Here is a 15,553-nt window from a genome sequence, read left to right as displayed (position 1 = left end):
GCAAATTACAAAATACAGTCTGACAGAGTAAGCTTACTTTTTCTACATGCAGTGACTGCTCACGAAAACCATTAACCAACAGCCTCATTTTACAGACACGAGTCATGATTTGAGTGTGCTTTATGGGCCTGAATATCTGAATGAATGACTTCAAACACTCAAAGCTACTTCAGTTACACAAATTAGCATGTGAATGACTCCCTGTGTAAACACCATCAACACTGATAAAAGAAAACACACACTATATTTAACAAGTCACTGAGCTTCACAAAACAAAGTAAGTTCTGCAGCAGCCAGTTTGAGCCAAGCTTTAAGCGTCAGACTGATGACCTCACATTTGACTCTCGAATAGTTTCCAATACAGAGCTGGGCCCTATTTCAGGAAGCCGGTTTAGAAAACTCAGAGTGAAAAACGATACTCAGGGTTGAGTAACCCCGAACTGTCCAACTCGGAATATTCGGTTTCAGAAAGGCTGATAACAATTAGTTCAATCAACGCGGAGTTGCTTTAACCCCAAGTTAAGCGCGCGCACGAGGATACATAAAGCCCTGATTAGTGGAGCACAGATTAAGCGAGTCACCATGGAGACGGAGGGAAAGAAGGCGCGGTCAATGTATTTCACAGCGCTTGAGGCCGAAATTCTGATGGCAGTATATGCCGATAACATGCAAATTCCGCGGAAAAAAGTAACACAGCCTCAGCTGCGAAAGAAAGGGAGCATGCATGGCAAAACATAGCCGACAGAGTCAATGCCTGAGTGTTAATTTAAACATTGATCTAGGGATTTCCACCCATTTAACACGTTATTTATTATATTTTATTTTTTATTTTATACATTTTATTTTGTGATGTGATGTGAGCGCAGGTGCAACCCAACAGGCCCCAAACGTTCCTGGCAGCAAGTAAAAATGAAATATAAAAATATAGTCCAAACAGGTAAGGTGTAATTGTATTATGAGCCATAGTGCTTGGTCTGTTTGTCCCATGTAAATCAATTGCAGTTAGAGGCTACATTAATTTTCTTTCTGTAAGCACTTATTGAAATTATCTGAGCACATTACAAGTACATATTTGCTTACTCTGTATGCTCAAATGTGACCCGTTATAGCCAACAGAAAAAAAAGCGGAGGCCCGAAAAACAGGTGGAGGTCGTCCACCACCACCACTCACAGAGGCTGAGCAGTTGGCTTCCATATTTGTGACAATGTTGGCAGCATCACAAATGATCTTCACAGTGCAGAGAACACAAATTAGCATCCATTACTAATAATGAAATAATTTGTTAGTTTGAAATGCTACAGGGAACTATGTACCTGTACATTAATGCTGTGGAAAGACTTCCTGTTCACATAGTCTCCTTCATTTACTGAAGGAGCAATGATTGGAATGTGAGTGCCATCTATACAGCCAATCACACCTGGGAACCCTGAAAATAAATGTAAAATTTAAGTAGTAGTCCAAGTATCACCACATCATGAATTAAGTTTTGGTCATCCTGATACCTGCAATTTTGTGGAATCCCTCTTTGATAAATCTTGTGGGTCTATGACCGGGGAACACCACAAACCAGTACAGGAGACGTTTCAGTGCAACTGTAACATTCCTGACTGCCCGACAGACGGTAGCCTTGGAAACGTGCTCAGCGTCACCAATATTATACAGAAAGCTCCCGTTTGCAAAAAAACGAAGTGCAATACAAATAATATGTACAGAACTGAGAGGATGTCCGCGATGTGTCACATGAGCAATATTAGGCCTGAGGATGTTATTCAAATAAATTATAGATTGTGCTGAGAAACGGTAACGTTCACACAGAAAATCATCAGGAAATGATAAAATGTCCAAACGCGCTCTAATCACTCTCTCCCGGCGGAGAGCTCTGCAGAGAATTTGGGCTTCAACATCTACTGGCTCTTCAAGGAAGGGACACGCCATGTCTGACACTTCCTACAGTCAGGTTTCCGACAAAGAGGCGGAGACAGTCAGGGTTAGTTTAAGTAAACCTGCTAGGGGCAGGTTAGCTTCACGGAGTGTGTCGTCATAGTGACTCACTCAGGCTTCATCTGAACTCGCTTTGTGAAACCGAAAACCCAGAGTTTTCGTTAACTCACGGTATACTTAGTCAGAGTTTGCACTAAACCGGCTTCCTGAAATAGGGCCCAGGTCATGAATCAGTCGATGACTGCAAGAAGTTTTGTAGTTTGTAGGTGTTTGTGCTGATATGTTGTTTGGTTTTCCTCAAATGGTCCCCTGCATCACGACCATACGTCTCCACACCTGTCCAACAGACACTGTTGCACAAGTCTTGTGGTTTGTTCAGATGTAACTTTGCTAATCTAATAAATCAAGATTTCAAAACACAAAAACATATTAAATGTTTAAACTGAGAAAAATAACCACTTTATATGTGAAATGTAAAGCGAACATGAAGGGCAGACAGCAGTTATTGGGTTTCAGAGAAAGTACTGTGGAGACGACAGACTTGTTTTCACTGCCTGAGGTGCAAACACCGCTGAGAGCAACCAGACTGTGACGGCGCGTGAGCAAAGAGAAACAAGCAGGCAGTGAATGTGAACCAAGTGCCAACAAATGCACACTTCAAACAAAGAAGTGTGTTGTTCATTTGTTTGACTATTTATTCAGTATTTATTTCCTATATTGTTTTAAATAATATCACAAATTTATTGAAATATCCTCATAAAACCTTCAGGCTATAACGCCCTCCGCTAAATCTAAATCACTGAGAAATCAATCAGTAGCCAAAAAGACGACGCCTGCTTGACGCCCTTTATGATTGATTTTGTATAAAATTTCACTGACACAGTTCATCAAAAGAGAGACAGATTTCTTACCAGATGTTGACCGTCAGCCTGCTGGACACTCTTAAGTCAGTATCAGAAGAATCCAGCGTACCTGCATTAATGAACAAAGAGGTCAAATGTGAAAAGCTTTCCTAAATACTGCAACTAAAGTCCTCTGTCTAAAACAGAAACTGCTGAGTAATCTCAGTATTGGTCATAACTCTGAAGTGTGCCGAGCAACATAAGTGTTTGCAGGATTTGGATAAGTGGGAAGGTGTGAATGCTTTATTAGGTTAGATGGAAATTCCCACACACTCTTACATAATCTGATTTTCTCTGAGTTTAGAATTGAAACATTTAATCACTCAGTCAGTAATGAGCAAATATCCCTCTCTTTTCTTGGCTGACAGTTTTGCCATCACATTAGCAAATAATCCTTTCACTCTTGTCAGTGTAGTCGTATTGCAATGCCTTATTAAAAACAGAACATCAATCAAGGAAATAATCTGCACATTAATCTGTGAAAAAAAAAATGGCAGCTGCACCTCAAATAACCCTAAAAAGCCACCAGAAGGTTCTCAGTTATAGCTGAGATACGCCCTCTAGTGGCCATGTGCGTGTGTGCTACCACAGCATGTTTATTCAGTGACTAATCCGAGAGGATTACAATATAGTTGTGTGGGATAAGGCTCAATGAATTAGAAACGACTGTAAAATGTTTAGTGCGCTCTGTAACAAGAAAGAGCAGAAATCATTAGATCTGTGAATGACTGCTGGCATTACAGCAGTTTTACAGTCAGGATCACCCCAGTTAGGTCTCTGAATCTGGGTCTTTGCTGGTAAGGGTTACTGGTTCATTCAGCGATAATATGAGTGCTTGAATGCGGGGCTCGCAAAATCGCTAGCCCGACGTCCCGGGGCTAGCGATTTTTCCAGTCGGGCTACCAAAATCTATCTCTGCCCGTCGGGCTGTCATAGGAAGGAAAAATATATGTCAATGCTTTTGCATTCTTTCAGAAATGTAGCTGGGTAATTATGTCATTGGCATCGGTGAGCCACTGTCAATATGTGACATATTGAAATCGCGTTTGAAATTGCGCATATTTGTATAGAGAGCGACAGCACTGATCTGTGAGTGATGATAATTTGCGCACCAATTCCTCTGACATCATCTTATTAATCGTTAGCTTACTACGCAAACATGACAAGTGAAATCTCCTGCAGCAAGCTTAAACATATGAGAGGTTGATCGCGCAGAGAATCGCTGAGTTATGTGAGTGCGTGTGTAAAAGCAGCAGGATTTATATTTTAGTTCTGCTGAGCCAAATAAGACAGGTCAGGGTGAAGAAGTGACAGCCAAAGAAAAGCTTACCACAAAACGGAAAAGTTATGACAAATCAGACTATAAGGCAAAAAGAAAGTGCAGCTTTATGGTTTCATGGACAAAAGAATTTCCGTGGCTGCAATATGACGAGCTAAATAACCAGGGCTGCACATAAGTGGTCCGCAGCTGCGCATTCGCTGTCAAAATAAAAAACGCGTACAAGATAAGAAGTTGCAATGCATGTTTGCATACATAAGATTTTCTGGAGGAGGACAGACATTTGTTTACAACTGTTAAAGATGTCAAGAAGCTCCTTTAAGCAATTACTTTGGTGTTCCTCCACCTCCAAAGAAATGTCAGAAGGAGTCCGAACCACAAAAGAAGCACGTATTCTCGGAAAAGTGGTTGCAGGAGGTGAGCTGGCTTCAAACAAATGATGAACGCACAGAGATTTGGTGCAGAATGTGCCGTGAAAATCCCACTCTAGCGGACAAAAACAGTATGGACGCAAACGCGCGTTGCAACTTCTTATCTGGTGCGCGTCTTTTATGTTGACAGCGAATGCGCACATGCGGACCACTTATGTGCACCCGTGTAAATAACATAATGTTCTGCCGGGTGTGTTGTTGGTTTTCTCTCGATTTCTGAGTCGACAAGCGCCTTTGTTACTGGGACCAGTCATTTTAAGAAAGGCCCCCATTAGAACCCATGAGAAATGCAAGACATGCATTATTGCTCAGTCTGCAATATCTTTCCCGGAACAAACACCGATTGCAAATAACATACTAAAAATAAACCTGAAAATCTGTTTAGAACAGCGTACTATGTTGCAAAGAGTGAACTACCACTGGCAAAATTTAGCAGTCTTTGCAAACTTCAAAAAGCAAATGGCCTCGATCTTGGTTCCACTTGCCTCTTACCTGTGATTTCAGTGGAAATTTCAAATTCAGGATCTGACACAGACTGATTGATGTTCTACACAGTTCTTACAAGTTCATAGAAATTTCTGTTCAATTAGAACCAAGTATTTGAGTTGATGATTGTAATTTTTATACAATGTTGTAATTTGTGTTTCAACAATTTTTTGATTAATGTTTTGTTTCCGTTACAATATTATACTTTAATGTATAATATTGTAAAGGAAACAAAACAGGAAACAAAACATCCATCAAAAAATTGCTCTTTTTTATTCGGGCTACTTAAATTTATTTTCGGCTACCAAAAACTGAAGAGTTCCTGCCCGAAGGGCTACCAGGGATTTTGAAATTTTGCGAGCCCTGGAATGTAACTGAAACTGGTCTCTGCCACTCTCTACACTCACTTCCACTGCATTCACAGCAAAACTGCCAGACAACTGATCAGTACATCAGACAGAATAAATATCAGGCTGGCCGTCTGCCAGCTGAATCTCAATGGACTCATTCAGAGGCTCAATGACACTAAACTAACGCTAATCTACTATTGAATGACTTGAACCACTCAAAGCTACTTCAGTTACATTGTGCGAGTAATTTCCTGTTTAAACACCATCAACACTGATAAAAGACGACTCACACACACACACACACTCTGCATTCAGTGAAGCAAACAAGTCATTCAGCTTCAGTGACCCGTGAAGCCTCAAACCTCAAGCAGTCACTCGAGACTTCTATGCTGGGGCAAGAACTAATGTGATGTTATCTCTGAGTACTAAAATGTTTGTTTCACATTGAGTTTCACAAGTAAACTTATCGAGACAACAGCGCGAACCACAAATGTGTCCTGAACTTGAGGTTTTGCAGTCAGAATGTTTACCAAAGGAAGCCAGAAAAAGAAAAAGTCTTAATGTGACACAATGTGACAGCTTTTGTGATGTAACACTTGAATTCACTCACACATGGAGGAAACAACCCTAAATATTACTTCTGAATAACATTTCGTTTTAATTGCATAAATGCACAATTTCAGTGTAAAATGATGTCAGTTTTACTTGTATTCAGCAGATAAACTTTCCTCTCCTGCTGCCAATTCAGCACTTTATTTATGAAATAAAGCTTAATAACAACAACAATAGAAAAATAGGGGGATTTATGAGTATTACTAAATCTGCAAGACCATCAGACTGTGTATACTGTAAGACATCTCTAACATTTGTGTTTGTCTCTATCTTTTGTGTGCTCTCAGTCACTGTTGTGCTATTTTTAACTGATCTTAATGGTGATCATCTATCAGCTGTTTAATAGTTTTTCAGCCTCTCTTTATAACTGGATGAGAGCCATATAACCACATTTAAAATAATTTTTTTGGGCATTTTACTCGATGGTGTCAGATTAAGTCTTCATTCAATCACACATCTAACCCCACTGACGCATCATCATATTCCCCTTCACCTGTTACTCTTCACTTGTACAGATTTGTTCTCTCACTTTGATCATTAAGCACCATCGCAATCCTTAACTCTACCAAAAAACACATACTTTCAGTACTGTATTTGATTTTATCATAAAATTCTTTATCAACACATAGCAGTTGTGAAAACAAAGTCATTGTCGTTCTGCAGCAGCCAGTTTGAACCAACATTTAGCTGTCAGATGGCCTCACATCTGACTCTAGAATAGAGGGGGGAAGAGCCCAGCTCAGGAAATTCACCTTAATTCACCACGCTTCACAGAAATGAGGTGAATTGAAGCAGGCGGATTTGCTGAGCCGTCAGTTCCTGGAAAACTAGCAACTTTGCTCAGTGTCTTCCATTTGTGAAAAATTGCAATTATTGTTGTCAAACTTTTGTTTCTATCAATCTAGTCATTATGATAATTTTATTATTAATGTATTATCATCAGCTCTACAGCACAGACGTGAATGAATAAATCTTATAAATCAGGATTTTAGAAAAAAAGAATCAATGTTAAATGTTTAAAGTAAGAAAAGTAAACATTTTAAGAAAAATAACAGCTCATTTAAAATTTGGTGCCAGCATCATGTCTTCTCCCCGCTAGGCTCTGGGTGGTTATAAACTGACTCCACGGTTCAGTGTTTTACCAAAGGAGATATCAGCATGTTGTCTGGAGGAGATGGGACTGAACCTTGTGATTCGTAGACGACCTGCTTGACCTGAGGCTCTGATCTTTGAGATCTAGTCACATTCCTTACGAGTATTAATGCTACTCTGCACAGACAAAGGGGGTTTCCATGCGCAAGGTGTAATATCTACGCCATGTATTAAGACAGCTGCTGACAGCTTATACAGCAGCTCGGGGAGAGCAGACTGTCTGCCAGCTGAAGCTCAGTGTATTCACTAAGTGGCTCAGTGAGATAACGTCTTCATTAAAAAACTCGTGCGATGGGATGTTACTCAAGTTCACACGTCTGTGAAGGCAGACAAGTGAATACTTTTTAGGCAGTGTGGTGTATGCTCTTCCGCTGCCACACCCTGCCTTGTCTCGTGTCTTTAGACTCATTTGTACAATGTTGGACAAACACCATTTGTGTATTTTCATGGTCAAAACAAACGTAACTTGAGTTCTGGTCGCACACAGGAGAGAAACCCCCAAAGAAAAAGCCATATTTGTACTCGTCGACGTAGTCTGCGCAGGCTACACCAACTTAGCATGCTATAAGGCCAACATGCTAAGCCTAGTCCTTCCTTTAGAGTTGCCTCGTTTTCCATTAGCTGTACCTTGTCTGAGCAGTTACAATAACCCGGGGGACGTGTCAACAACTTCACACTTGCTGGATATCCATGAGAAACCGTGAACATTGTAGCTAGCGTCAGGGAAGCTAACGAGTTACCTGAACGGCTGGAGTCCTCCTAAATCCAGAGTGAAGAAAAAGATCCTTACTAACTTTCCCATGCCTTTAACTAACTTACTTTACAGACCGATTATATAAATAATTTTTCTATTTGTATTTATCTTTTATTCAGCTTCCTCCGTTACCCTTTATCTTAGTGAGTTGTAAGACGAGAAAGAAAAGAAAGCAGGAAATGCACGGGGGAAGCGGGTGTTGCGGCGAGCAGTGTGTAGTGACGTAGGTTTTCAAACCGAGAGACACTCGACTCCACCCACAGTCGCCACAGCTGAGAGGTTGTAAACAGACTCAGACGCTAACCAATCAGGATGAGCCTTGGGGCACATAAGACCAATAAGGTGGCAGAATGGGTCCGTTCAGCGGACAGCTGGAGGTACGGTAGAGCCTTGATGGGACGAAACGCTAACCACCGTTATAAAGCGGAGAGCAGGGCATGGCTGAGACGTCTGCTCAGGGTAAGTATTGACCCGGATGATCAATGAGATACGGTCGGTATTTATAAGAAAAGTGACAGCTGCTGTTCCCCTTTACATTAGTTCAGCAACTAAAGAACGACGAAAGGAGGGAAGAGGACGTGTGGGGAGGCTGTCTGCTCGCCGCTGGATTTTTCTTTTCTTTTTTATATTTCATTCTTCTTGCTACTGGCCAGGGTTGCTTTATATTGTGTTTCTGTGGCAAATACATTATAATTAACTTCGCAAAGTTTTATTCTCTACTACCTTGGCCCGCCCTGCTCTACCCCGCTTAGAAGGAGTTTTCTCTTCCGAAAGGACCCTTTACGCGTTGAGCTGGATTTAAGTCCCTTCACTCGGACAGGATGATACGGTTACCATTTTCTGCAGCTGTTCTTCTAGTTTTTATCAGCCAGGTCTTTGGAGACTTGATCCAGGCGAGTGTAGGGGATGATGTTAAGTTTGTCCTCTCAGATGAGTGCATGGAGGGACACGGGGCACTGAATCTACACCTGAAGGACGGCAGCATTCAGGTGGTGGCGTCTCTTCATGGTGACTGGGAGCCGGGGCGAGCTTACACTGACCGGGTGACTGTAAGCAGCGATTTTTTAAAACTGTCAAGTGTAGATTTAAATGACCAGGGCATGTATGACTTTACATGCAAGAAGAAAGGGAAGCTAGAGCTCACTGATCTGCAAGTATTCCTGCCCTCTGAAGTTGTTGCAGATGAGGGTGAGGATGCTGCACTGCCGTGCCGCTCTATCACAGCAGGTCAGAGGGTGAAGTCTGCGCAGTGGAGGCGAGACGGAGAGGTGGTGCTGGAGCTGAATCCTCCCCAGGTTACTGAGGGGAATGGCTTTGAAAGCCGGGTATCAATATCATCAGACTGGTACCAAAGGGCAGACCTGTCCCTCACCATAAAGCGAGTTCACCTGAGGGATCGAGGCGTTTATTTCTGTGACGTGGACAAGACGGAGCGACACAGCTCAGCTGTGCGCCTGCGAGTTCGAGAGATCGTCCCTGAATCCTTGACCAGCACGCTAAAGCCTACACTGATGGTGAGTACATTGACTCTAAATGTGTGTGTTTTATTTATTTTTACACGTGACTCCAAAGTTACAAAACAGCGTGATTGGTGTTGTTTGTTCGTCTTTCTGCTGCGCATTCGGTTTTAATTTCTACTGGTCACACTTTCACGGCGAAGTGGTTAGATATAGCTTTGTATACAAAGCCTTACAGCCTTGAACACAAGTGACTTTCGCTTCATTTCAAAGGCGCAGCTTACTTTTCTGACCCAGACTGGGAGTGATGAGGTCAGACCACGTCTTCAGTGCTGACTTGGTGGGCCCTTGTGTGGTCAGCCACAGATCTTTCCATGAAGGGATTTATTTATTTATTTTTTGGCAGAGATGCTGACTTATTTTAACTCTTATTCGCTTGACAAAGTAAGATTTGGGGGCAGTCCCAAAAGGATCCAGCAGTATACAGTTTTAGTTTTTTATTAGCCACAGACAGATGTGAATGGGATATCCAGTTAAAACTTACAAACTGCAGTGACCAACATTTCTGTCCTGTCTTCTTGTCCTCGCTGGACATGGACCATGTTCTTCTTTACAGCAGCCTTTTGGATCCTCTGATATCTGATGCCTGATAAATTCAGACCGTGTACACACAAGTGTTGGTGGGGAACGATCACAATGTGGAGAAGACACAAATTTGAGATCCATCAGCAGTGGTTATGGAGAACTCTGCAACAGCAAAGAGGAGGAGGAGGCACTGAAGAGGGCAGATAATCAGATTTTGATCAACAAACAAACTGAAATCAAACTGCTCTTGAGAATGGGATTTTTATCCTGTTCCAACTTCTTGATAATAGTCAAATAAAATTATAAATACTTTAAAAAATATTCTGCTGTTGCTCATATTTTATAATTGTTAAACCAATTTACTTATTTCTGTTATTTAATATATGTTGATTTCAACATATATTAAATAACAGAACACTGTTCGTGAAACACATTCAGCCTGCAACAGGGTGAGACAGACCAACACGTTCTGAGATAGACGAAGAGGAAGTGAAAGGATGGAGTCCCATGCTGACACTATGAGTCAAACATAATGTAATATTTCTTACAAGTCTGAGTGTGTCAGAAACCAGTGCAACCATGTTACCCACATTATTAGAGGAAGACAAAATTTCTGTTCCTTTATTTATAGAACTACATCTGTCTTTGATTTTCACAGTCCATCCACAACTCCTTGTTTTTCCGAGTAAACACAAAAACACTGATTTTCAACCCTGTTCAATGAAAGACGGGCATTATAAACATGTTAAAACCATGTCAAATATTGTTAAACAGCATTTTCGTGCCTCACAGAGCACCTAATCTTCAGTTAAAACTAATATATCCTTTGAGTGCAGGACGGTGGAGCAGTCCTGAGGTCAATCCCATCAGGCCAGTGTCTTACCTATAGGTGCATATTCATTTTCAAATCTGCACACAGTAGCTGAGTGTCTCTTAATTTATTGCAGGCCCAACTGGTGGTGAAGCTGCTCGCTCAGGTGTGGATGCAACCTCCAAATCATATCAGGGAAATTTACAATACTGCTATTTATGCTGATATGTAAAGAGTAAAAAAACAAAATCAAAGTGTTGAAAAAGTAAATCACATCATCACATCAGTCTTCTTGTCCACATCAGTCACAGTTCTGTCAAGTGAGGCGAAACTATCGAGGCTTTGACGCATTTGTTTACTCTTGAATCAGCTCGTATTTCCTCTTCGCGTGCTTTCATATTCTGATGACACTGCAGAGCGTCTTATTTGTCTCAATCAATAAAACAAGTTTGTTGTTTCCAGATGTCATACATATTTGCATTAATGTACATGTACTGCGCTTTGCTGGCGATTGGTGAGGCCATTATCATTGGAGCCCCACACTCTGAGACTTTTCTCGGCTTGTCTACAGTTCTGTGCGCTAATGAACATAAATGCATGTCGCTATATAACAGATAATGCGATATGATACTTTATATTATGTAAAAATGTATACCAGTAACATAAATGCAACCCATTTTTGCAACATGTCATATGACATCACTACTGACACATATTTAGCCTGCCACAGGAAGAGATTCAGTATTAAGACACCACATAAAGAGTAACGTGGTGCCCCCCGATTGAATAGATAACATCATTACGGCTATATGTCAGACCTGAAACAGCTTCATGTAAAGTTCCATGAATCTGATCACATTTCTGCTCTTGTATCCTCTGCAGCCAACACAGACGACTTTAGAAGTAAGCGGACTGGGAACTCTGGTCGCTGTCTGCATCACAGCTGTGGTCTTTTTGGTTTGCGGCCTTGTGTGTGGATGGCTGATGAAATCTCGCTGCTCCACGTACTTGTCACGTCTTCTCCCACGCTTTGGACCCGGAGATGAACACCATGATGTAAATGGGGCGTCGGAGCCTCTGAGCCATCGCCCTCCTCTGCAGATGAATGGCCACCATCCATCAAATACGTCCCAGGCAGACGTCTGAAGACTTTTAGGATCAATACCTGGCAACCTTTAACTTATTAATGCGCTTCAGCTTATTAATGTGTGCAGTTTATAATTATTATTATGATTTTTTACACCGATTAAAGCTTTTGTTTCCTGTCTTAATTTACTTTTCTCTTATTTTTCTAATATCTTGCTTCAGCTGTGTGTGATTAAATAAACAGTGTGCTTACACCACTGCCTGAGTGAGGTGACACACGTTCACCTTCAGTGCCTTCAGGCCTCACAGGCCTGAATGTGTTCACGGTGAAGTTTTTCACGGACACTTCGTGGTTCGCCTGCTCCATCAGGCCTCGGCTTAGGTTAAGAGTTCCTCCTTCCAGACGGAAACACGTGGTTTGACAAATGAAAATAAATTATGTAAAGCCAGGCTCACCTTCTTTATTAGAATCCATTTTATAAACGTCAAACGCGTGATTCTGCCATTAAACAATACACATGAATACATTTTTAGGCCACAGTGCTTCTTGGATTCATTTTAATATTTTTAAACGTATGTTTACATTTATTTTTTGTTAAATAAGAAGCAGAAATTAGTCCACACCTCTCAGAATCTAATGAAGCAAACCCTCTCGCTCTCCACACAAACATTTTCTGAGGCGGATACAAAGAAGACAAATTGTTCGGTAATTTTTACATCAGCATTTATTTATTTATTACTATTTAACACAAATCACTGCATATTTTTTCTCTTTGTATTTTCCGACAGAATTCGGATTAAATGATGTAATGATTGCTCACATCCACCAAAGTGTTTAAGGTCAAATTAATGATTCACTGGTTGAAAACTGACAAAACGCGGTATGATCGTTATGTGTGGTATTATCAACACACAGAAAAGACTACATTGATAACATTATGTCCTATTTCATCACTGACTTGATCGGAAAGTCAGCATGATAATAGTATGTAGAGCTATTTAAATCTGTCTTTTTTCTCTCTTTGGAAAAATAAAAAAAGTTTTCTGTCAGTGTCATTCACTAAACGAATTTCCTTAAAGAATGAAATGAATGCTACACATGTGCGATATACACATTAAAAACCTAAAGCCTACACTTCCACTTTGAATGTACCAAAAACGACTTAAAACAGGTTTAAAACGATCAGATGAGCGGCCACATTGGATTTAGTGGCCTAAAGGGCCTCAGGTTGAGCCAAACGATTTGCACAGGCCTGTGTGCAGCGCTGTAGTATTAGGCTCGGCCTCCTGGCTCTGATTATTAATGATGGCCAATTATTGCTCAAGCACGAGAGTCTAGACCCAAATTTTTATGTCAATAAATCAACAGTAAATCGTTTTTTTCGATGGTAAAAACGACAGGTTTATGCGGAATACGTGATTTTTCATAACTGTTGCAGCTCTCCGTTGTATACTAATAAGCTGTTGATCAAAATATAATTTCGGTTATTAAATGGAGAGCGATCTTTACGCGTTCGGACGTTTTTATCTCACGCCGAATGATACTGCCCCCTTCACTTCAGAATCACGGTGTTATTAATTTTTGACTTTTTGATCAAAATTTTATTTATTTTTTAATTCATTTAGACATTTAGAAATCGCGCAAAGTTCAAATTCTGTTAAATAACAATCAGCAGCTTCTTTTTCCTTAAGTACTTAGAATAGTTTATTTGACACTGCAGTTCCTTCACAGCCCACCAGGGGTCTCGTGAATATAATGTCATAGAACAGTGTAGAACACGAGAACACAACATCAGAATAGAATTGTATGTATGTTACAATATAGCGCGGTATATCATAGCGTGATACTGTAACAGTGGTAGTGTATGTATGCATGGATGATGCCTGACTCTCAGGCGGAGCTGATTTCATAGTTTCACTGAACGAACTGCTAAGACAGTTCAACATTATTATGTCATCAACTGTAATTTTACCTAATCTGAAATGTTAGCAGCTGTAAGACAGCGAAAAAAGAAAGATGTTTGGACAGCATGTTCTAGGGCAGGAGTGTCAAACCTATGGCCGGAGGGCCACAATCGGCCCAGCAGAGACTCTAATCTGGCCCACTGGACAACCTTGGAATATGTGATGTTGGACATGAGATTCTGAATTGATAGTGTATTTTCTCTTTTACAGTTTGCATAAAAGAATCCCCCACTGCCATTCATACTACACTAAAACAATTAAGTAATAGATAAACAATAACACTTAAAACATAGAAAATGTAATTTTTTGTGGGGGATTTTGTTTTTGTTATATATTCTGATTAAAATAAAAAGACTTTTTTTGTGAAATAACGTGAGTTACTTTCTTGAAATTTAATCACTACCATAACCTTTTGTTTTTATACTAGTGAGCACATCTTTGTACATCACTGCGGCAGTATTTCTACATCATGCAGTAAAACTGCATGAGTCATACTGTTCACACTGACACAAAGGGGAGTTTTTCTGGTTCTGCACCCTTGAGATCAAAGTGGGCCGTACGAGGGCTGTTACCATGAGTCTGACAATATGCCATGGCTGATTTTTCTCATCAGATGACTGAACATGATGACGACTTACATGCAAAGGCCTGGTGAAGCTTATTAAAACTGAATATCCTCTTAGGTGTGACACTGCAAGGCAAAGCATTCAAAGAGCAAAGTGTAAATGTAGAGTAACCTTATGCAGGTTTATCTGAAGCTTTGCCTTGTTTTGGTTTAGCAAGTCTGAATGTGTTTGGGCAGTGCATGGTTCACTGAAACCATTATGTGGACTAAACATGACTTCAATTAATAATGGATGTCATATTTGCAAGGCCACCTGGGTTGGCTGGAAGACTGTTTCCTTAGCCTGGCAGGGCAAAGGACACTGTCTCAGCTGAACTATGGACACGCACACACTGATAAGCACTCACTCATCCCCCTCCCCTTCCAACGCCTTCGATGTTTGTTGCCTCCTGGGGAACACGGGCGGGTCTGGGCCTGTGCTGGAGAGTCGGCGCAGTGTGTTGCCTGGGATTACTCCTCATCCCCTACCCACCCCTGTTGCTGGTCACGTGCTCTATAATGTTGTACTGTGGACATTTATGTGCTTTCTGTGCAGAGGAGTTTTTTTGTTTCCTGTTCTCATGCTGTCCTCCTATAGCCCAGCATGAGTAGAGGTCTCTTTTGTTCCTCTTGTACTTTCCCATTGCAGTGTACATTTCAGTGGTTTTTCTGTAATGCAACCGTTCTCTGACTTGTATCCCCATGTGATGTCTGTGTTGTGTGTGTAAGGTCGGGTTCATTCCACTGCAGGGCAACCTGCCACTGCATATGGTGAATAAAATTTGAACTTGCAGGGCTGTGTGCTATATTCACACTCAAACTAAAACCAGAATGTCAAAACAAAACTACTTCCCTTTAAATCATTTTTACCAAACATGTAGCCTACACTTTACCACATTATGTAACGGAAAAAAGCGGTGACACATTTATGTACTGATATTAGTTGAAGTCAAACACATCACAGTCTTAGCCTTAATTTGACAGGATATTCTCTTTTCTAACAGGGCACATCCAGGGGAGGGTCTATATGTCACTAAAAAACAGGACAATAAACAGCCATGGGTGGGAGTGTGACATTGTCCATCTTTCTTCCTCAGTGAAACTGTTATTGTTCTGTGTGTCTCAAAGCTCTTCAAC

The 15,553-nt window shown here is 40.9% G+C and overlaps 1 protein-coding gene across 2 annotated transcripts; it reads left to right on the top strand.

Moving 5' to 3' along the window:
* The first annotated feature begins 8,283 nt into the window (after positions 1-8,283).
* LOC309703277 (uncharacterized protein) lies at positions 8,284-11,993 on the top strand. 2 transcript variants are annotated; one of them, XM_082528028.1, is made up of 3 exons: positions 8,284-8,367; positions 8,449-9,422; positions 11,644-11,993. In XM_082528028.1, exons 2-3 carry the CDS (start codon positions 8,730-8,732, stop codon positions 11,905-11,907), a joined length of 957 nt encoding a protein of 318 aa, XP_082384154.1. In that variant the 5' UTR covers positions 8,284-8,367; positions 8,449-8,729; the 3' UTR covers positions 11,908-11,993. The 2 variants fall into 2 exon arrangements, with proteins under 2 accessions (XP_082384154.1, XP_082384155.1); XM_082528029.1 differs by lacking the exon at positions 11,644-11,993 and adding an exon at positions 9,982-10,125.
* Positions 11,994-15,553: the final 3,560 nt, after the last annotated feature.

Source organism: Aulonocara stuartgranti (assembly GCF_965226115.1).
Source record: "Aulonocara stuartgranti genome assembly, chromosome: 3".
Lineage (NCBI taxonomy): Eukaryota > Metazoa > Chordata > Actinopteri > Cichliformes > Cichlidae > Aulonocara > Aulonocara stuartgranti.
The sequence above is the reverse complement of the archived record's forward strand: the minus strand, read 5'-3'. Positions and strand labels throughout refer to the sequence as shown.